The sequence below is a fragment of the Dama dama genome, chromosome 24 (assembly GCF_033118175.1).
Source record: "Dama dama isolate Ldn47 chromosome 24, ASM3311817v1, whole genome shotgun sequence".
Taxonomy (NCBI): domain Eukaryota; kingdom Metazoa; phylum Chordata; class Mammalia; order Artiodactyla; family Cervidae; genus Dama; species Dama dama.
Genome location: NC_083704.1, coordinates 18,285,816 through 18,309,471, shown reverse-complemented (window position 1 = coordinate 18,309,471; position 23,656 = coordinate 18,285,816). Strand labels below are relative to the sequence as shown.

The window sequence follows — 23,656 nt, the reverse complement described above, 5'->3', positions numbered from 1 at the left end:
GAGGACCATTGAGATAACCCACTGGTAGTAAACACAGGAAGCAGCTACTAACCTGAGGGCTGGGGGGAGCAAAAGGGAAGAGATGGTGTTACCAGAACCTAGAAGCTTTGACGGGGGACCCCCCACGGCTGGTGCCTGGCCCTCTCTGGGGGCTGCTGCGCGGCTGCTGCTTGGCCTTCTGAGGGGGACGCTGCTTGGCTGGTGGAGGTCGGACTTCTGGGCGGGGGCGTGGCTGACGTTCGGGCCTCGGAGGGGACCGTGGCTTGGCTGGCGCTCTGACCACCGCGGGGGGTGCAGCTGGCTGGCGCTTGGGCCTCTGAGGGGACGTGGCGCGGCGGCTGGGTCTGAGAGGGCCAAAAGAAGCTGCAGGCTGGGGCAGTGGCTCTCCTCTGCTGCCTACGTGATGCTGACCGGAGCTGGAAACGGAGGCAGCCCTGCTCCCCCTCCCACCTTCCAGTCTCCCTCCAGTACCTTCCGACGGCAGAGCCGAACGGGGAGCCGACTGCCAGGGGGTTGGGGGAAGCGCAGTTTGCAGAGAGCCCCGGCCCCAGCATCGCAGAGCAGAGCAGGAAGGGGGAACTCGGAGCCAGAGACAGAGGCCAACGCGCAGCCCAGGTGCCGGGCGGCAGCACAGACCACTCACCTGGTCTTCTGGCAGGCGCAGCAGATCCAGTCCTCCTCTTTCTTCTGGTAGAAGCAGCCACTTTTACAGATGCTGTACTTGCGGTCCACGATCTCGCGTTTGGAGTTGAGGAAGGTGAACGGCGGGCAGCAATGTATGCTGAAGTGCTCGGAGAACTTCTGGTTCTTGGAGAGTCTGGGGCCCTCCTTAGCCACTTTCTGACTCATCTCACTGGAAAAAACAGTGACGGGGGCAGGGGGAGTGGGGAGACATAAAACAGCACGTCAGGCGAGGGAGGTTTCTACTCAAGGAACCCACTCCAGGCCACTCCTGTGGTTCAAGCTCACATTCAGGGCTGTCTTCCATCCTGAATCTAGGTCAATTTCCTGCCCAGCTCTATGGAAAGGAGCTATTGAATAAATTGCACTTTTTAAAAAAAAAATATTTTTAAAATTTTGAGTATAGTTGCTTTCCAATGTTGTGTTAGTTCCTAATGTACAGCAAAGTGAATCAGCTATACATTTACATGTATCCTCTCTTTTTTGGATTCTCTTCCCATTTAGGTCACCGCAGACCATTGAGCAGAGTTCCTTGTGCTGTCCAAGTTATCATTAGTTTCCTGTTTTATAGGAATCAATAGTGTATATATGTCATAGTATATATATATATATATATATGTCAATCCCAACCTTCCAATACATCACATCCAAAATTTTTAAAACATATTTATATGGTTTTTAAAGGTTGCATTCCATTTACAGTCATTACAAAATTTTGGCTGTATCCCCCATGATGTACAATACATCCTTATAGACTATCTTATACCCAATAGTTCATACCTAGGTAGTGTAAGGGAAGAGTTTGCTAATTTTTGTGTATTTTAAAATCATGTTTTCTGAAAATGGACTCTCTTTTCTCTTATGTGTTAGCCACTCATTTAGGACAGGAAAAAAATATTATAAAGCCAAATACATCTATGGCAAAATAATGTTGTAGATTTAGGAGTGACTGTTTCTCTAAAAACTCAAGAAAGATTTGTTATTAAAAGCATAATTGCCATTCATACAATAAAATATTACACCAGAGAAACAACAGACTATAGACACACATCAACATGTTTGAATCTCACAAACATAATGTTGAACAAAAGAAGTCAAACACAAAGAAGTATAAGCTGTATGATTCAATTTATATGAGGTTCAAAAACAGGTAAAACTTGTCAAGTGCATGGTGCTAGAAATCAGAACATAGTTATATTTGGAGAAGGTGGGGTCTGAGAAGAGGCAGGAGGGAGCCCGCTGGGGCAGAAAATGTTCTGGATCTTGATCTGGGAGATGACTACACAGGGGTATATGTATATAAAAGTTCAGTGAGCTCTGCACTTCATTTATGTGCATTTTACTACTTACCTAAGTTAAAAGGGGAGAAGGCAAAGGCACCCCACTCCAGTACTCTTGCCTGGAAAATCCCATGGACAGAGGAGCCTGGTAGGCTGCAGTCCATTGGGTCACTAAGAGTCGGACACGACTGAACGACTTCACTTTCACCTTTCACTTTCATGCATTGGAGAAGGAAATGGCAACCCACTCCAGTGTTCTTGCCTGGAGAATCCTGGTGACAGGTGAGCCTGGTGGGCTGCCATCTATGGGGTCACACAGAGTTGGACACAACTGAAGCGACTTAGCAGCAGCAGCAAGTTAAAAGGGAGCTTCCCTGGTGACTTGGTCAGTAAAGACACTGCCTGCAATGCAGGCAACCCGGATCTGATCCCTGGGTCAAGAAGACCCCCGGGAGAAGCAAATGGCAACCCCCTCCAATATTCTTGCCTGGGAAATGCCGTGGACAGAGAAGCCTGGCAGGCTACAGTCCATGGGGTTGCAAGAATTGGACATGACTTAGTGACTAAATCACCACCTAAGTTAAAAAGGAAGAGTAAGAGGAGGAAGACAAGAGACTAGAGAGAGAATTTTGATTCTTGGAAAAATTCTGAAAGGGTGGGTAAAATCTTAATTACTACAGCATCCTTTGAGAAATGTGACACATGCAGAAATAGTCTTACCTAACACTCCGAAACCTTGACACACACAGGGGACTTAAATGACTGTTCATCAACAAGAGCCGACAAACAAACACAGGTAATGTGCATGTATACTGGACGCTGAGCGTGTTCTTGCTCTCAGCAAACTCAAGGTCACGTTGCACACACAGACATGCAATATGTCATTGCAAGGCAGAATGATGTCAACCAGCAGAAATAAGTACAAAAATCAAGGAGACCATGAGAAAGTGGTGGATTCTTTGAAGACAGAGCAGATAATCTGGGTTGGGTTTTATTACTGTTGTTTATTTGCCTGCGCCAAGTCTGTGATATGCGAGATCTTCCGTTAGGGCATGTGGGATCTAGTTCCCCAACCAGGAATTGAACCTGGGCCCCCTGCATTGGAGGCACAGAATCTTAGCCACTGGCCCACCGGAGAAGTCCTGGTCTGGGTTTTAAGGATGAATATGTTAAAAACAACTAAGTTACTCTGAAGGAATATTTTGATTTTTGTTTTTGGTTTCTTTTGTTTTTTATTCAAGTATAGTTGATTTATAGTGTGTAATTTTTTTTTGTTGTTTTTTGATGGGGTTTTTTTCCTGCTGTAGTTAGAAGTGAGGGCTACGGAGCAAGTTGAGTGCAGTTATAAAAAGAAAACACATCGTTTTTCACCTCGTAGACCTTGTAGAGTCCAAATTTTGTGTTACACATGCTATATATGTTGCAAATGTTCTTTCCTGATGTTTCACCATCTTTTATCATGTCAAAAATAATTAATTTTTTAAAAACTGTATGGCTGTATGAGGTCTTAGTTGCAGTGTACAGGATCTTTCAATGCAGCAACTAGGGCTTCTCCCTACTTGCGGCACACAGGCCTAGTTGCCCTGAGACATGTGGGATCTTAGTTCCCCAACCAAGGAACAAACCCTGGTCCCCTGCATTGGCAAGTGGATTCTTAACTACTGGACCACTAGGGAAGTCCCCCAAATTATTAATTTTTAGGTAATTAAGTTTCCTACTTCCCAGGGAGTTCAGTGGTAAAGAATCTGCCTGCCAATGCAGGAGACCCAGGTTCAGTCCCTGGGTCAGGAAGATCTGCTGGAGAAGGGAATGGCTACCCACTGCAGTATTCCTGCCTGGAGAATTCCATGGACAGAGGAGCCTGGTGGACTACAGTCCATGGGGTTGCTGAGAGTCGGACACAACTGAGCATGCACACACACTACAGTTTCTTACTTGGGTTTTATATTTTACTTAGGAAAGTCTTCCTCACTTCAGAAGTTCTTAGTCATAGTCATGAATATCCCATTTTGGAAGAGAATCTTCTCTGAACCTCATTTTCACATCTCTTTCTCTCTGTAACTCCTCACTTCTACAGAGAAGTTATCAATAAATACTCTTTCTCTCTATTTCCACATCTCCTCCCCATCCATGCTCCTTTGTCTGGCTTCTGTTCCTTTCCGCCCCAAGAGAAGTGCTTCCCATAAAGATCTCTGTGCTGCCAGACCAGCCATCTTCTTGTCTGAGCTCTCTTTCCATGTAAACACTTCCCTGTCTGGTCACTGACAGTCTCCTAGATTCCCTCCACCATCTCTACCACTTCCATCTCAGTATCTCTCATAGGCTCATCTGCTCTGTCCAAAACTTTCAATGTTAGAATTCTTCAAGGTACAACAAATACTACATGATTAATGGGGTTGCTTCAAGCATCCAATTCAGCCTTTATTATATGTTCCAGTTGTGCCAGGCACAGCCTCTGTAAGGAACACAAAGCTGAGTCATACTGAGTCCCGTCCTCAAGAAATGTGTCCACCAGCTGGGAAGACAGGCAAGGATATACATGGCATGCTCCTGGGCACAAGACCCATCTATTGAGCCCAAATATGTACACATCTCTGGATCAGATAAACAGCCTGCTGACGGTGAGCTCACAGTGTACATGATTAATGTTGCATAGATGCCAGCAAGTGCAATTCAAGGACAGCATGCTCTGGAACACGGGAATGTGCTGAGCAGTGGCACACGAGAGCAGGGCCATGTGTCGGGCTGGGGAAGTAGGTAGAATATAAGTGGAAACCTTTCATCTGGCCCTGAGATTTGGACAGTCAGAGATAAGGGTTTGTGGAAGAATGGGAACGGTTGATTCCTAAGCAAAGATACAGAAAGGTGAATTGCAGTCACCCTGAGAGCCCGCCCTGTCTGCCGGGCAGCATGGGAAAGGTGATGGTGTCAGGACACAGGTGATGAGATAGCCCAGAGTTACCCATCACTGTGAAGGCTCTAGCCCTTGTGGGTTGTGCCGTCAGCTGATCAGAAGTCTAAATACAGGAGAAGAAGAGATCATCTCATTGGTCTGGGTTATCGTAAATTGGAGCGTGCTCACAACATCCACGTGGAAATGGGTACCTGAAACTCAGGAGCTAGAGCTGTCATCTCGAGAGTCCTTGACCTCAGGGAAGAGGCTCCACCTTGGGAGTGGGTGTGCTGGGTGTGAGCTGAGTGAGGAGCCAGGCCAGGCAAGGAGCAGCAGTGGGCCTACCTTCAAGCCCCAGGAAGAGGGTCTGGGAAAGAAGGAGCCTCAGGGGCAGCAGGGAGGTGCGAGGAGCCTCTTGGAAGTCTTCCAATTTGCAGGAGGAGGGAATGGGTCATCAGTATCCAAAAAACTGCTTCGTACAAACAAGCATTTTTAGACCAGTGAGAAACTGAAGTTGCTTTTTAGGGTCTGATTCACTGTAATTACAACCCTGATGATCTTCCAAAGCCCTGCTGAACCCTACACATAGGCAAAGTCCAGCTCATGTTTCTGCTCCCCTGGGAAATGATGAACTGAAACCCTCTTAAGGCTCCCAGCACACGGAGACCATGCTATTCAGCTTTTCACAGGCAATTCAAACATCACCAGTTCCTCTAGCCTGCTCGGGTCATCTTGCCCCCTGGTGTTAGAGAGAGATTTTGGGTCTCCTGGGACTCTAAACTCCTGCTCTGACTGAATTCTCAATTGCCACCCACCTGACAAGGTGCCTGGACCCACTCTTACGACCATCTAGACCCCTGCTCAGAGAGTTCCCAAATTATTCCCTGACAGCTGTCCTCACTCGCCACCTTACCCACCATGTCCAGCAGGGGGCAGCCTCACCACTTGTTACCCATCGAGTGTGTTCCTAAAGGGGAAAGCAATTCTCTTGCCTGGAACCCTGACATTCTAGAGAACCAGCTGAAAATTCACCCAGCTTTAACACAGCACTTCCCGCCTTCCTTTAGTGAAATGTTTACTGTCGGTGGAAAGTCTCTGGCTACTCTTGCCTGTGGAAGCAGAAATACTGCATTTAGTTGAGGTACATGGTTAACTGGGTATATATCCTCCCCTCCAACTCTGCCCCACACCACGCCCCGGCTGAAGAATGCTAAGGTCCGTGTGCTGGGCCCCAGCAACAACACACACACACAGGCCACCCTTTCCCACCACACCAGGCTTCCAAGTAAGTTAGTTGTGTTGTTGTCACAGTCACCCAGTCATGTCCAGCTCTTTGTGACCCCACAGACTGTGGCGCGCTAGGCCTCCCTGTCCCTCACCATCTCCCAGAGTTGGCCCAAGTTCATGTTCATTGCATCAGTGATGCCATCCAGCCATCGCATCCTCTGATGCCCTCTGAGTTGTAACTACAGGCAAATAGGGCTTCCCAGGTGGCTCAGTGGTAAAGAATTTGTCTGCCAGTACAGGAGACGCAGTTTCAATCCCTGGGTCTGGAAGATCTGCTGGAGGAGTAAGTGGCAACCCAGTCTAGTATTCTTGCCTGGACAATCCCGTGGACGGAGGACCTTGGAGGGCTACTGCTAGTCCATGGGGTCACAAAGAGTCAGACATGACTGAGCATGCACACACAGGCAAATAACTAATAGTAGAGGAAATAATTCACACTTCCTGAGACCCTATTCTATGGTGGTTGCTTTATATTCTTTATCTCATTTTTCGAATATTACATAATCATCAACAAACGAAAGACGAGATAGGCTAAGGAACATGACTAAGTTCAAAAAGCTAGTGAGAGGCAGATGGGGATTTGAACCGAGGTCCCTGTAACTCCAGCTTCCGGTGCTGTCTGACAAAGTTCAACATCATCTGAGTTCCCTGTGCTCAGCCCTCCTCCCGGGGGAGCAGGTATCCAGGCGATGGGACCCGCCTGGACTATGGGGGCCTGCGGGTGGGCCCAAGGATGGGATGAGGGCACAGAGATGCGTGGGCCTGTGTCCCAGGGTGAAAAACACCAGTAGCTGGGGAAACAGCTCCCTGAAGAAAGGAAAGGTAGAGGGTGGAGTTTGGAGACATCACGACCCCCTGCCAGAGCCCAGGGTGGAATGTAAACTCGGGCAGGGTCCTGAGGGGAGTATGACCCACGGGTGCTTATTCCGTCCCTCTCCCACCAGCCCTTAGGCAGTTTTAAGACCTATATTCACTGTTGAGAATTAGAAAGCCTGGATAAAAAGAAAAAAGCCTGAAAAAAAAAAAAAAAAAGAAAAAAGCCTGGATAAAGGAAAATAATGAAAATTGCTAAATTACTATCTCATAGTTAACAACTTATAAAATATTTGAACATTTTTTTACCTTGAGAATTTTACATGTAAATATATAGTTAATAAAAAAGTCACACCATACCTTATATACTTTTCAAATTATATGTTTGAAAAATCAGTCATTTTTTAAGTTTTATAGATAGAGACATAATATTACTTGTAGCACTTTCTTACACCTTTTAAAATCTATAATAAATTTATAGTCACAGTCCCCTTTATGGTTTATAGCATATATTTGCATATTCTCTCATTTTCTTGATTAATCCTGACAGAACTTATCCCCTTTGTGACTTAAAAAAAAAAACTCTTGGTTTTCTTGCTTGTCTTTGCTCTTTTTTCCTAGTCCACTAATTTCTGAGTGCATTTATTATTTTTTTTTTCAGTTTTCTTTAGGTTTATGTTCTTATGCTTTTTCTCTATTCTTGAGTCATACTCTTCTTACATGTGCATTTATGACTATAACATTTACATACAACTTTGGCTGCATACCACAATATTAACATAAATTTTTCAGTTTCTCTTCATTTTGAATATGAATGAGTTCTTCAATTCATCAATTATTTTTAAAAAATCTGTTGTAAAATTTCCAAGTGTATGAAGCTATTTTTATTACATTGACTTCTGACTTTAAGGCATTCTAGACAGAGTAGTCTGAATGACAGTGACTCTTTGAACTTGGTCGAGTTTCATGTATTCACAGTCAACGTTTTTAAATGTTCCACGTGTGCTTTGAAAGACTGTGCATTTCCAGAAACAATTTGGAATTATCTAGGGACGATAGGAATATGAACAAGCTACAGTCTAGCAATTTATTCTGGGCGCAGACTACAATCTAGCAATTTATTTTTGAATCATAGCTCAACCTTGCTGATAGAGCCGCTTGGTGGAGCACAAACCTGGAGGAGCCTGAATCATTGATGAGAGTCATTCTAGCCCTGGACCCCTGAGTACTGATCACCTTTTATGGGAGAGACAAACCAACTGCCACTTTGTTTAAACCACCATTTCAGCTACATGTGGTGAAATATGATTCTGACTTAGTACACTCAGTTTTCTCACCTTAAAAAGTGTGTCTTAGTCAATTTGGGTGTTACAACAAAAATACCATAAACTGAGCAGCTTATGAACAATATAGATTTATTTCTCATAGACTAGAGGCTGGGGAGTCTGAGATGAAGGTGCTGGCAGATTCTGGGTCTGGTGAGAGCCCACTTCCTGGCTCACAGATGATAGAATGAGTAAGGGAGTCGCTGGGGTCTCTGTAATAAGGGCACTAATTCCATCCATGAGGTCTCCACCCTCATTACTTCCCTAAGGGCCAACCTCCAAGTACCATCACACTGGGGGTTAGATTTCAAAATATGAATTTTGGGAGACACAAGCAGTCAGTCCATAATAGAAATAACAAATAATATTTAGCTCAGAGGGCCTTTGATAGTGTTAAATAAAATAAATAGGATAAGAACCTAGCACTACCAAATATAAGTAACTTGCTTCATGAATTCCATTTTCCTTTCACTAAGAATTCATTAAAATGACATGTCTAATTCCACTGACTTCTTCAGGCACTCTCTTTATGTATCTCACATGACATTTAATTCAAGCATTAATTAAATGCTTAATAAAGTAAACTCATCTTTATTTACTTTTGTAACTAAAAGCAGATCATTATAAACACTACATGTGTTTTCACAAACCATACCACCTAATCACAGAGAAAATATAAACTGTCTGACAGGATGAAGAGAAAAAAATTACTGAATTTGAAACTGTAAAATTATAATTTCTTCCAGGCTTTCCAGATATCTCCATATATTCTAAAACTAAAGAGGAGGGGAAAGTGAGGCAGGTATTTGAAGAAGGAGAAAAAGTAAGTGAAGGAAAGGAACCAAAGGGAGAACAAGAACCTCCTCTCACTATTTATTGAGCACCTACTATGCTCCAGATGCTTTCTGTCACTTCTACACTTGCTCTTAGCCAAAAGGCCGAGAAACAATCTGTCGTTTCTAAACCCCAATATAACCCTCCAGGTAGTCTCTACTGTTCCTATGTTAGAGATGAGGAAATTGAGACCTGAAGAAGTTACATAAACTCTCCAAAGTCATGTAGTAATGATGACAATAAAAATGATTGAAAACTCATAATGTCCAGTATGACTGCTGACTACCAAATATCTGCACTGCCCTTCTATAACAAACCTTGCTGATATGCCCTGTTAAATATACATAACTCCCTATGTGACCACACTCTGGCCAAGAAGATGGAGGCAAAAGTCTATGGCTACTTGACCTTTTCCTTCAGTAATAAGGCTTTTATTCAGTAAGGGACTCTCCCCCGGTGAGGGCATTCAGCCCAACCCAGCTCTTCCTGGCCCCCAAGGGGCAGGATTATTTCAAGCCTTTGGACCTTGAGCCTTAGGGCTCCTTCCCCTACTTCCTTCCCACCCAGCAGTTAACACAGCAAGTGCTTCTAACACCTTGGGGCTCAGCCCAAAGTCAAGTCACTTCCCAAGGAGGTTTTCCAGAACCTTCCTTTCCCCCAAGGAGAAGTGATCACTACTTCTTCTCTTGTGCCCTAGCCCTGTAAGTGAAAAGTGAAGTCTCTCAGTCATGTCCGACTCTTTGCGACCCCACAGACTGTAGCCTACCAGACTCCTCCATCCATGGGATTTTCCAGGCAAGATTACTGGAGTGGGTTGCCCTTTCCTTCTCCAGGGGATCTTTCCCACCCAGGGATCAAACCTGGGTCTCGCACATTGTAGGCAGACACTACTCTCTGAGCCACCAGGGAAGGGAGCCCTGAATGTTGTATATAATTCTAGGAGAGCATCTGGAACCTGGAAGGGTGCCCTTGTTCGGTGCCTTATTCAGAGCAGATGTTCCATAGATGCTGAATATTAAGAGCTTGAACAAAGGGTACCTCTCACGGCTTCTGCAGGGGCCCTCAGGCTGTCACTGCCTGTCCCCAGATGCTCTTTCGTGGTCCCCATGTCCCCCGGGGACCTCTGCTCTGATTGAGACAGCAGGTCTGCTCAGGGAAAAGGCAACACACACACACACACACAAAAGGCAACCCAGGAAGGAACCTTTCCAACTGATCTTGAAAACTATAGAACCGGGCTCTTTAGGAAAAAATAAAAGACTTTGTGAACCCCCTACAGTTTTGCTTTTCTTTCTTTTTTAAAAATGTTATTGAAGTACAGTTGATTTACAATGTTGTATTAATTTATGCTGTACAGTGAAGTGGCTCAGGCATATATTCTTTTTCATATTCTTTTCCATTATGGTTTATCACAGGGTATTGAATATAGCTTCCTACACTATACAATAGGGCCTTCTTGTTTATCTGTCCTATATACCGTAGTTTGCATCTGCTAATCCCAAACTCCCAACCCTCCTTCCCCTATCCCCTCTCCCCCTTGGCAGCCACAAATCTGTTCTCTGTGTCTGTTTCATAGATAAGTTCATTTGTGTCCTATTTTAGATTCCACATAGAAGTAAGATCACATGGAACTTGTCTTCTCTTTCTGACTGACTTTGCTTAGTTTGATCATCTCTAGGTTCATCCGTGTTGCTGCAAATGGCATTATTTCATTATTTTTTATGGCTGAGTGATATTCCATTGTATATATGTACAAAATCTTCTTTATCCCTTCATCTGTTGATGGCCATTTAGGTTTTCTCCATGTCCTGGCTATTGTAAATAGTGCTGCTGTGAACACTAGGATGCATGTATCTTTTTGAATTGTAGTTTTGTCTGGGTATATGCCTATGTTTGGCTGAGTGCTAAAGAATTGATGCTTTTGAACTGTGGTGTTAGAGAAGGCTCTTGAGAGTCCCTTGGACTGCAAGGAGATCCAACCAGTCAATCCTAAAGGAAATCAGTCCTGAATATTCATCGGAAGGACTGATGCTGAAGCTGAAGCTCCAATACTTTGGCCACCTGATGTGAAGAACTGACTCATTGGAAAAGACCCTGATGCTGGGAAAGATTGAAGGCGGGAGGAGAAGGGGACGACAAAGAATGAGATGGTTAGATGGCATCACCGACTCAGTGGACATGAGTTTGAGTAAACTCCAGGAGTTGGTGATGGACAGGGAGGCCTGGCATGCTGCAGTCCATGGGGTTGCAAAGAGTTTGACATGACTGAGCAACTGAATTGAACTGACTGATGCCTAAGAGTGGAATTGCTGGATCATACGGTTATTCTATTTTTAGTTTTCTGAGGCACCTCCATGCTGTTTTCCAAAGTGGCTGCACCATATTACATTCCCACTAACAGAGTAAGAGGGTTTCCTTTTCTCCACACCCTCTTCAGCTTTTATTACATGTAGTTTTTAATGATGGCTATTTTGACCAATTGTGAGCATATTATACCTTTTTTTAATTCCATGGACAGAGAAGCCTGGTGGGTTACACAGTCCATGGGGCTGCAAAGAGTTGGACAGGACTGAAGTAACTTAGCAGGCAGAGATGGCACGAGCATATCCGTGTTCCCACCAGCGTCCTAGGTATCTTTAAACACACTCTCATTATTCCCTAAGACACTGCAGGTGAAAATCATGAATCATGAACATAAAATGGATTTTCTTCCTTCTGTTCATCCTTCCTAACATCTTTTTAAAAAGGCAGTGGGGTGTGGGTAATTGTTTAATAAAAGCGGTATGTGGCCCTTAGTTGTGGGTGGTCCTCTGGAAAGGAAGACAGTGCAAGTTGTAAGTTGCCATGCTCTTTTTCCATGGGATCACAGGAAGTCAGACATGGAAATGCGCACAGGCTCTACCGAGTGAAGGGTGGGTTCAGGTTAGTATTTGGAAAACAGTACACTTCTCCAATTCTTGTCAATCAGATCCCTCAGCACCGTGAGCAAGGGCCTGCCCTTGTCTTGTGATTAGAGAACTCAGCGTGGGAAGGACAGGAGGCAAGCCTTTACCCTGACTACCCAGAGCCTGAGCCCTCTGAGAGAATAGTATTCTGGCTTCAGATATCAAAACTCTAAAGGAGGAAAATGATCAGTCCCAAGACCTCTTAATATGTTATATGGATTAAGGAGAAGAAAGTTTTATATATACTTGGTAAAAAATTTTAAGTTAATAAATCAAGAAGTTTCAGATGTATTAAAAGTAAGCTCAGTTGTACCTGTATATATATACGACTTTTTCATTGCTCTATATTTGCACAATGATACAATACCACAAGAAACGATAAGGGAGAGGGAATGAGAACCTCTGAACTCATACCGCCTCGACTATTTCCGGCATGAATTGTCTCTTGCTAATAAGTAGTCAAAATTCAGCTTCTTATCAGGACTATTCCTTGCCTCCCTCTATTCCTTCTCAAGGTAGATAAGAGTATGGGGAAACTGAGAGTCCTTGGGGCAATGAGGGAAGGGGTGGCTGGTCTTGGAGGCATCTTCCCCTCCTGGACTCTGTCATAGGTACCTCATGTGGTCTCACTTAGCCCCTTGCCATGAATGACACGTTGCTGCTGGCTACTTGACCCACCAAAGCCACTGGCCATCAGGACCCCAACTCTGCAGCCTCCTATCCTGGTCTAGGCATCCTCTCAACTGCTCAAAATTGCTAACGGTAGGAGTAGGGGCTGAGCAGGAAAGGAAGCCCAGCAATGAACAGGACATGCAGATAGACTGAACATAGGCACGAAGGAGGGACAAACAGGAATTCCCCAAGACATATTAAGCTAGGTGATGAATCATTTTGCTAAGGTTTAGGGATGAGAAGGAATAGTCAAAAATATAGTCTGAGGCATGTTAAGGTGAAGAAACTTATGAAGCCTCCAAGCAGCTACGAAAGAAAGTAATTTGGCCACATGGGTCAGATCTTGAGAGAGAGAGAAAGGATGAGAAATAAATTTAAGAGTATTTGATGCTGGATGAGATTTATAGCCAATGGAACACAGAACACCCTGGGAGAAAGGGAGTATAAGAAAGGGGAGAAAAACTGGAAAACATTTTATTCACAATAGCAACAAGAATCTTCAGATACCTAGAAGTAAAGCAGAAATTAAAATGTCTAAATCCTTGTGGGGAAAACTTCAATATCCATTCTTGATAAATATCCTTAGTGGAAAGGGAACAGGAAGTCCTTAACATTATAAAGGACTAGCTACTAAAATATCCAGAGAAACAGCTTACTGCTGGTGAAATCTTAGAAACATTTTCATACAAATCAGACACCCCAAGGAGGACGCTGTCAGCACTACTATTCAACACGGCCCCTGAAATCCCAACTAGTACAAAATACAAAATAAAAAACTGTGAGACTCCGCAAATGGTTAGAACTTAAATCCAGTGAGATTTCTGGACCCAAGATCATTATTCAGCTGCCGCTGCTCAGCCACTGAGTCGTGTCCAACTCTTTGTGACCCCTATGGACTGTAGTCCACTGGGTTCCTCTGTCCATGGGATTCTCCAGGCAAGAATACTGGAGTGGGTTGCCATTTCCTTCTCCAGGGGATCTTCCCAACCTAGGGAGGGATCGAACCTGCATCTCCTGTATTGGCAGCAGGATTCTTTACCACTGAGCCACCTGGGAATACACCAAAATCAAATCATTTCTATAGGTCAGGAAGAGCCAATTCGAAAATGTAAAATAAAAGGAGCCATTCACACTGACTACAAAACCATAGGACAGCTACTGGTAGATGTTTATCTGATAAAAGAAATGCAAGATTTCCATGAAGGAATTTGCAAGGCTACAATAGAAATAAGTATGCTGAATATCTCCTAATAAATTTATAAACTTAATACAATTATAATAAAAAGCAGATTTTCATAGAATTAATAAGATGATTTTATGGTTCTTATAAAGGCCCAAGATGAGCCAAGACAATTTTGAATGAGAACAGGGTCTTGCCCTACCAAGTATTAGCACTAATCATAAAATATACTAATTAAAGCAGTAGAGTAGTGGTTTGGGAATAGACCAACAGATCAATGGTACAGAATACAGCACCTGGAAACAGACTCACACATGTATAGAAGCATGGTTCATAACAGAGGGGGCATTTTTTAAACTATTCAAAGGGAAGACAAAATGCAAGTAAACAAAAGATCCCAACAAGAAAAATGATAGCAAACACATGTCGTGAGATGGAAGCCAGGTACTATTTATAAGGGTTTTATGTGTTTAACTCACTTAATCCTCATGACCTCACAGTAGCCCCACTTTGCAAATGAGCAAGCCAAGGTACAGAGAAGTCAAATAACCCACTGGAGGACACAGAACTAGAACTTGGGAGTCCCAAGATCCCAACCAAAGTAGACTCGTCTCTATTGCTAGTCTTCGCAGCACACAGCTTCTAATACAGCAGATGTGAAGTCAGAGATTATGATTTTTATAGAATAAAACATACCATGCAGTTACAAGTTTAACATCCTATGCCACTAGAGAAGAAAATATACAAACACATAAAAGTGTAAAGTTTTAATAATCAGAATATTTAAGAAAAAACAAACTACATTTTTTTTTAAACAGGCAACTAATAGAGAAGACTCTTTAAAGCCAGTAATCTTATACAAACATGTTTAACACTGTAGGACTCTAGGAAAGAGATAGTAACAGCAAGGGAATGTCAATTCACACCCCTTGTGATTGGCCTAAAAATGGGATTGGAGGATGACGCTGTGGAAGGACGGGGGAGAGGCGGTCAGTCAGAGCATGGGGCACAGAGGCTGGCACCTTCTGTGGTCAAGGCACTGTCCCAGGCTGCCAGAGCCCAGGCTTCCTTCAGGAGAGGAACGCACCTGGGTGCTTTGTCCAGGAGCTGTTTCTGGAATAAAGTTCCACTGCCGGCCTGGGCTTCTTTTACCTAGCCTTACCACAGCCTTCCGAAGACTGCCCAGCCCCAAATCCTGTGCTGTGAAAACCATTACCGCTGAGCAGCAAATTCATTCCACATTCACCACCTCCCTTAGAGATCTTGAATGTTTCTTAAACCTTGCTAATTCTCAGGTCAGGGGCTAATGCTTGCCTCTGAGAGCAGCTTTACATACTAAAAGACAGTGCCTTCCGTGTTTGTCCACAGCAGTAAAAACACAATGAGGGGAAAGAACTTTGCTCGAAATTACTAAAGGCTGTCTCTAAGGATGGCTTTATCCATTTGTCCTTGTTTATTCATCTGTCGCCTTAGCAACCAAAATGTTTACTAATTAGTACACTGAATGTTGAACAGTAGATTCTTGTTGGGAAACCAGTGCCCTGGTAATGGAAACTTCATACAGATATTTATTTTGAATCAGAGTGCTTTTCCACAAAGAGCAACATCCTGCCAAAATCCGACCCTGATTTGAGGAGCTGCTGAGGCTTGAAAACATAACAGTAATAAGAGGATGCTGCTGTCCTGAAGTTGGCAGCTCATTTTTGAAGACAAAGCCCTCACTGTTTTACTTTGTTTCTAAGCTACAAAGACAAATTAAAGTGACCCGAGGACCACACTGCCCACAGACCACTATCTCACAGATTCATGCAAAAGCCCTTTCTGATTGAACAAACTGTACCTAATCCCAGCTGGGATACCAACCCAAGGTTGGTCTCCTAAGTGCAAAGATAATATATTTAGCAGTTTGAGGGAGAATGGCTACATGTATATGTATGGCTGAGTGGCTCTGCTATGCCACTGAAACTATCGCAGCACTGTTAATGGGCTATGTTCCAATATAAAATAATAAGGTTTTTAAAAGATTGTATGTGTAGCAAATGTTTTAGGAGTCGAAACCTGCCTTATTATAGTGGAGCTAAATAGACATGTAAGAAATACAGTCATTTTCTGAAAGTAGTTTTAGTAACACAATGTTCATTTTTTTTTTTAACATCTAAAATTACAGAGTACATTGTTTTAGTTTATCATGGGAATTTACACTAGAATTGAATGTGAATGAATAATCTCATACTTTTCTATAGACAAGGGCAAGCAAATCCAGGAGGAGGAACCAAACGCATAAGCCTGTCTCCTCATTTATCCATTCCCTTACTCAAAACCACAGAGACTCTTCCCAGTTACAGAGCAAAGTCCTTGCTTCTTAGTTAATGTGGCACATAAGACTCTTCGTCATCTGGCCCCTGTCCAGCTTTCCCCCTTCTCACCCTTCCCCACACCCACACACTTCTGTAGGTTAGAAACATCATCCTATGATCAAAAGGTGTGCCTTTGAACAAACTGTTTCCTTTTCCTGGAATGCCTTTTCCCCATGGAGGCTGTGAAGTAAACTCCTATTCACTCTAAACAATCCATGTGGTTGGTTGGTTGGGGTGGGCTGGCGGGGCCGGAGTGGGGTCGGCAGGGGACCACCCCCCGGCCAGCGACCCGGCACCACGGGGGGCATTTCCAACGCGGCAGTGCCTTCTGATCGAGGCGCAGCCCGTGGACTGTGTGAGGCCGGTACAGGTCTTCCCCAAGTCGGGTTGCTTGGGAATGCAGCCCAAAGTGGGTGGTAAACTCCATCTAAGGCTAAATAACAGCAACAAGTACCGTAAGGGAAAGCTGAAAAGAACCAAACAACCCAGCTAAGGTCCCAGCCCAGCAAAGGATCCTCTCTCCTCTGGGAGGTAATGTGTAGGTACTTCCGTTGGTGAGCACATCATACTGTGTTGTGATAGTGTGGCTGTGTGTCTGGATCTCCGCTTGGACTCTGTGAGGGAAGGGTATCCTCCCTGACTGAATCCTCAGGATTCTGCCACTGCTGCTTCTGCTCAATGAATGAGTATTAACTGGGATCGAATTACAAGTGACCCCTGGGATGTCCTGTAGGACTCAAGGGGCTTTTGTCAGATTCTCAGCAAGGCTATTTTAAGAATTAAGATCTTAACATAAAGTGGTTATTTTATTATTATTTCATTTTTTCAAGGTGTAAAAAATTGTCTTTCTTAATCCAGTGTTTGTGATATAACAAATAAGGATAATATGTTTCTCTTTCTCTGTGAAAATGATGGGGTTCTAGATGCACACAAACATAGGTAACACAAATCCTCTCTCTTGTAATTCCTTCCAAAATGATGGAGAAGGAAACCAATCTTCCAGATTTGCATTGTCTTATTTAAAACCCTAAATGTTGATTTGGCCTGTGGTCATAGTGGGGTGGTGGAAGTGCTAAAGAAGAGAACCTAAATTAGCTGACTGACAGACTTATTGCCCCACTGAGACCCTTTAACATGCTTTGGGTTCTGCCTCGGGTTTTCAAAGGGCATTAGTCTCAGGGAGTGCAAGAGACCAGGCCAGAGATAAGCCAATTGTCAACCACACCTTTTCCCATATTTTGTGTCCAAGGTCACCATCTGACCAATAGCAGTGAATACTTGTGGACTTTCCTCAGTTTGATGAAATGCCACTTATCTTTGTTCCATTTTGCAATTTGTATTTACCATATTTTATTGAATTCATTCACCTCTTCCAAGAGAAGCAAGAGCTGTGGAGTCTAACTCCAAGGTATATAGTTTGAGCGGCTTAGGTCAGTGATAGAAGCCTCTACTGGAGGAGAAGTTTTGAGAGGAGAGGCTGAATCATGAGTTCAGTCCTAGGTGCATTCAAGTTGAAGTGTTTGAGGGGCATCTAGATGGAGATGTCAAGTGGAGAGTTCAGAGAAATCTCAGCAGGAGATGGAGTTCCAAAGTTGCTAGAGCACAGGTGGTGACTAAAGCCTTGGGATGAACAGACTTGCGGAGGTGGCAGATGGTGGGCTGAGAGGACAGCGTGGCCGTGTGCCGGGGCACTCCCACACTTGCAGGCCAGGTGGAGGGGCAGAGTGATTGACAAAGGAAGAAGAGAAGAGTTAGAGAGGAAGGCGGGAACCCAGAGCGTGTGGTATCGTGGGAGCCAGAGGAAGGAGTGTTCAAACAGAGGGAGTGGTCAGAGCTGTATGCAGAGTGATTCTGAGATGTGGTGAGACAGAAGACTGTAAAGAGTACATTAGCATAAGTGATAGGGAGATATTTGGTGAATGTAACAGGAATTGTCTCCACAGAGTGGTTGAAACAAGTTATGTTGATGGCCCAGTCGAGGTCACTGAGCCTCATTGTGTTTTTCTCCAAATGTTCTCAGCAGCCCGGGTGGAGACACAGAGAAGACACATGGGTTCCTCCAGGGTTGGGCTTTGCTAGAGACTTTGCAGAAGAACGATTGAAGTGATAAACCCTAGAATCTATTGATAATAGAAAGAAAGGTAGAAATGAGTGATTGTTGAATGGATGGGTGAATGAATTGATGAAGGGGTAAGTAACTGGATTCATAAATGGATGGGGAGATGAAGGAGCAAGTCAATCCAAAGCACCTGGTGAAAGAATAGTTGTAGTGGGGTCCTTAACAAAGTTGAAAGAAAGGAAGGTTGTGAATCAGATGCTAGATGTTTGCACGATTTGATTCAGAGAGGGTTGTTTCAAGTGTTGCTAAGTTCCAACACGGCAGTGGATGGATGCGGCAGAGTGGATAATTCACTGGAGTGGTGAAGAGTTGATTCACACAGAAACTAACGTCATCTAAGTGGGTGCAACTGAAATGGACAGGCAGTGGGGGAGTACGGAATCTGGGAACAAAACTAGCAGGGAAAGACAAGGAGTGACTGGGAAGTCAGATGAAGACTGACCCGGGGAATGCAGCACAGCTTCAGGTTATGGAGCAAAGAGGAGAGAGTGAAGGGGCAGTGGATGTGGCGGTGGGGAGGTGGGGAGGATGCTGCCTTGCTCTCAAATCTGGAGCTTCTTGGAGTGTAAAATGGTCCTCACTCGACAGGCTGACAGATGAGGCATTGTTCTCGGAAGACTGGCTGGATTCAGTTAAGACAATGAGATGGGCAGAATCTCCGGAGGAGAGTCCAAGGCTGTAGGGGATGAAGTCTCTTTTTCCACTTCGCTATGCACTGTGGCGCGTGGGTTTGTCAGAGGTGAACAAATGGTGGCTTGGGTCACAGTGCCTCTGATTGATACAGGGAAGTGTTTTTTCATGTTTCTATTCCCCAAACCCAGAATACTGTAAGGCACCTGGAATCATTTTCTAAAGTGTGTAACTCTTATTGAAAGTTTGATTGCCCCATCTTTCACTGATTCTACATTCCACTTTGACATTCTGAATACTAGTAATCATTATACTGTAATTTAGTTGCTGATCCAAAAGAGTGTAAGAGATTCATTTGTACCTGTATTTTCATCCGTGCACATCTGGTGAATAGATCTCTGTTATGAGCTTCTCTTGGTATCATTTGCTTCTTTTTTCCCTAAAAAATGAAGCAGTAGAATGTATTCTGGTTAATTTAGGGTTTTGCTGACTGAAGTTGTAGTTAACTCAAGTGTCTTAATCACAGAGCTTCACACACACAGCCCCAGGAAGGATCATGATATTTCATCTAGATACTGTCTGTCAGATAGAGGATGGGCTAGGAGGGGATATAATGACAAAATTACATGCAAACTTTTTAAAGTCCACCTTATCATCATAGAGGGAAAATGCCATATATCCAGTTAATTCACCATCACTAGATAAAAAATAGTCATTTCTCTTAATACATCTGAGTTCTACAAACCTGATTTTTGCTTATAATACTAATAAAATTCCAGAGTCCTGCTCTAAAAATGCTAATCTTCATAATTAAGTAAAGCACCTCAAGAAAAGATTTGAAGGAATGTCCTCCTCCCTTACAGCTCTGGAAAGAGATGTGGTTTTTGCATTGTAAACTCAGTGAAGCATCCTTTGACAAGGTAGCAAATTGAGAACTTCTAGAAAATATCAATGTAGTTTTCTCATGCACTACAGAGATTTGTGTGACTATTCATGTCATTTGTCCTTAATACATCTCAGATCTTGGAAGTGTTCAAAGGGGTCTTATAAAATTGTGAAGATTCTAGACACAAAAATAATCTCCAGGAAAAAATCTGTAATTCTAACTGGTTGTCTTAGTTGATACTTTTTCTAGTGATAATGATACTTTTTCTAGTGATACTTTTTCTAGTGATACTTTTTCTAGCAACTTCTGTCTAACTGTATAAATCTTTGTAAGATTTTTCTGTCAAATCAAATGAAGATCACACTAGAACGTTCCTCTTCTCCCAATTACTTGACAGAATAATTGAAATCATATGACTCTACAAGCTTTCTTACTTAAAAAATTAATCATGATCTACTAACAAGTACTGAACTTACAGTCCCACTGGAAACAACCACAAAAGCTGAACAAAATATGCAAAAGAATTGTTTGCAGGCATTGGAGAGCAAATATTGCAGGGCTTTGATCCTCGAGAGAAAGGAAGCAAGAGAAGATTTCCCCTGGTTTTCTGCCTAAAGATAGTTTTCAAACTGTCCTACAGAGGAAAAGAGCCTGAGCGTGGAGAAGAAACGGAGATCAGAGTCAGAGGTTGCTAAGACTGCAGGGATCCAGAAGGGGTTTGGATGCAAGCAACAGATAGTAGGGACCTGCTAAGAAGATACATATAACTTTTCTCAGATCCTTGGCCAGTTCCAAACTTGTACAATTGCGGGGTGAAACCAATTGCAAGTGGGAAGCCAAGGGAAAAAAAAACAAGTTACAAAGAGGTTGATAATTAAGTAGAAACATCAGGGCTTACACATCACTGGGGCAATTGTGAGACCCTGGTGAACACCGAGACTTTCAACTGAAGCCCCAGAAAGATCTCACCCTAGGGCAGGGGGCATGCCTAGGAGAAAGGACAAAGATAAATAAGCCCTAACAAGGCCTAAAACCAAACCTGGACAGGACCAAGGTGATCCTCCAGTAATTTAGCATAATCTAGAACCTCTGCCACCCTCTATCACTGCTACTACAGTGTTCAACACACAATAAACTTACAGGATTGGAAGATACAGGAAAATGTTCATCATGGAAACACGTAATCCTTTAAGTCAAAATACTTCCTCAAACTCCAGGGTGACTTTGGTGACCCAGATAAAGCAGTCATCATAGGTGAATAGGTAATGCTGCATTTTCTCCAAAGCTTAGTTCCTCAACATTAAATAGCACCACATGCAGAACCCCAAACTTTAAAGTAACTACCTAATCCAGGCAACAGTTCTGTTAAAGCCATAATATATTCACTTGACCAAAGGGATTGTAATCAAGTTAACCAATTGCCCCACACTCAGATTTATGATGACTTCAAAGTTTTTCTCTGGGGGAAAAAAAAAGGACGATTTTTATCTGCATATCTAAAGAATCCAGTTTAGTAATACTCCCTAAACAAAGGATGTTTGTTGGGAAATTCTGGGATGGTAACTGCCAAATACTTCCGAAAGTTTTCCCACTTACAAACAAGAGGAAAGTTCTTTCTATACCAGGCACCATGTCAACATGCTAGAGGCCAGTGAACATGGACTTGCTCCTCAGGACAATACTTTATTGAACTCTGTTTTCAGCAGATGATTTTGCTTAGAAAAGAAGGGTCACATTGATGAAATGAATACTCAGAGCAGTAGGCATGTATCCAACACACACAAAGAAACTCGATAAAAACTTCACTACATGCCTATCAAGTTCTTGTACGTATCACTGTAATTACCACTTATAATTCAAGGACAGCACTTACACACTTCAGTTGAATACTTGAGAATTGCATATAAAAGCTCTGGATTTTAAGTTTTTTGTATTTTCTTGTAAGATTTTAGGTACTCATTTAAAATCCTGGGTACCACTAGATGAATAAGACCTCAAATTAAAAGTGTGTACAATTCAAGTATGAATGTGTATATGTATGATCTAAAATACAAGCCTGTCCCTACAAAACTGCCTAATTATGACCTAATCATGAGAAGACATCAGACCAAATCCAAATTGAGGACATTTAACAAAATAAGAGGCCAAGGCTGTTCAGAACTGTAGAGATCATGAGAGAATAACTGTCTGAGGACCCTTCCAGATTAAGGAGATTAAAGAGACGTGATAACTAAAGGTGATGGCTGATCCTCGATCAACTCCAAGGATGGTTGGTGAAATCTAGATGTCTGTTGATTAGATGAGAGCATTTCCTCAGTGTCATTTTCTGATTTGGATCACATCTGTAATTTAATCTCAAAAGGCTTAGAAAAATATATATAAGTGCATATACAGAGAGAGAGTGGTAAAGCAAATATGATACGATGTCAACATTCAAGATGGAGGTACATCTGAAATTTTCCTACTGTTGGCTTTTTTTTTTTTTTTTGTAAATCTGAAACAATTTTTAAAATCCACCCACCAAGGCATTCTCCTGTTTTTCTAAATGAACACAGAATGGCATAGCTGCCTATCTGGTGGCCGTGTGTTCTCTGCCTCCCTGTTTTACTCACAGAGCATTCAAAATTCTTTCCCCCATTTTCCTCCTAGTATGCCAGCCAAGTTCAGTCATTTTATTCCCCTGATACACATAATCTTTTCATTCCTTTTTCTATCAACCACAACACTGAAAATGGCTATTTTTAGGAGATTCTGTATGAGACAAAGCATTAGCATCTTTTCATTGAAAGTTGCTAGTCTACAGGGAGCAAAATTCTAACAAGATGTGGGCTTTGTTGTTCCACAAGTATTCCCCACACGTAAACCCAACTGTATGAGGACAGAGGATGATCCTAAATGAGAAGAGAAACTCATTTTCAAATTATGACAAGCAATAAAAGAACTGGGAAAAAAAGAAGCCAATGACTGCTATTGATCTAGCCCCAGTAACATGGGACTTCACACCCAGGAGAACCTGGGTTAAGATTTGGAGACTCTCCTGAGTCTCAGACAATTGCAAACACTAACCAGAGCCTTCCAGGAAGGCCCACTGCCCACAGCGGAATCCCCTTGGGGTCCTCTGTGCTCATTTCCTCCCTTCTTCTGTCTCCTCCCGACCTTGAATGCAATCACCTTGTCTCCCTTCGGAGACAATGAAATTGACCTGCACAAAAATGTGCTCTTGCCACCAGAAAGTGAAGTGCAACATGAAACGAGATGAAAACCAGTGGAATCCCCTTACCTTCAAGCGGCAGCTGTTTGAAACAGGTTCCACGTCTGCACCAGATCCTGGGGTGGGGTTGAGGCCACCTCAATGCATGCAGAATATATAGGGGCAGATTATATATCCGGGTTTTTCATTACACAAGGTGTTTTTGATGGGTTCTCAGCCAAGATCCACTTAAAAACAAAAGCTACACAAAGACTACAAAAAGGCCACACAAAGTTTAAACAAAAGGCTAAAGAAAGACCAAACAAAAGCCAAAGAAAGTTTAAACAAAGAATGAAACAAAGGCAAAACAAAGGCCTAACAAAGACAAAAACAAAGACCAAAACAAAGGGCAAAAGAAAATCTAAACAAAAGCCAAGCTAAGCCACAACCGTATCACTCCCTCACACACACACCGTATTACACGCTATCCCCACACACACGCACTAATTCTGGCCTTCCACCTCCCATGTCATCAACACTCCATGCCAAATGCCTCACTAAGGC

The 23,656-nt window shown here is 43.1% G+C and overlaps 1 protein-coding gene across 1 annotated transcript; it reads right to left on the bottom strand.

Annotated features, from left to right (window-relative positions):
• Positions 1-88: 88 nt before the first annotated feature.
• Positions 89-23,438, bottom strand: MOBP (myelin associated oligodendrocyte basic protein). Its single transcript, XM_061129146.1, has 4 exons — positions 23,183-23,438; positions 19,378-19,455; positions 644-853; positions 89-344 (listed from the first exon to the last, which is right to left on the bottom strand). The coding sequence occupies exons 3-4, from the start codon at positions 847-849 to the stop codon at positions 89-91; spliced, it is 462 nt and encodes a 153-aa protein (XP_060985129.1). The 5' UTR covers positions 850-853; positions 19,378-19,455; positions 23,183-23,438.
• Between the last annotated feature and the right edge of the window lie 218 nt (positions 23,439-23,656).

Coding starts and splice junctions, on each gene's coding strand:
- MOBP (XM_061129146.1), bottom strand. CDS start 849: ATGAGTCAGAAAGTGGCTAAGGAGGGCCCCAGACTCTCCAAGAACCAG. Junction 345..643: donor TGCGCCTGCCAGAAGACCAG/GTGAGTGGTCTG, acceptor TGGCCCTCTCAG/ACCCAGCCGCCGCGCCACGT.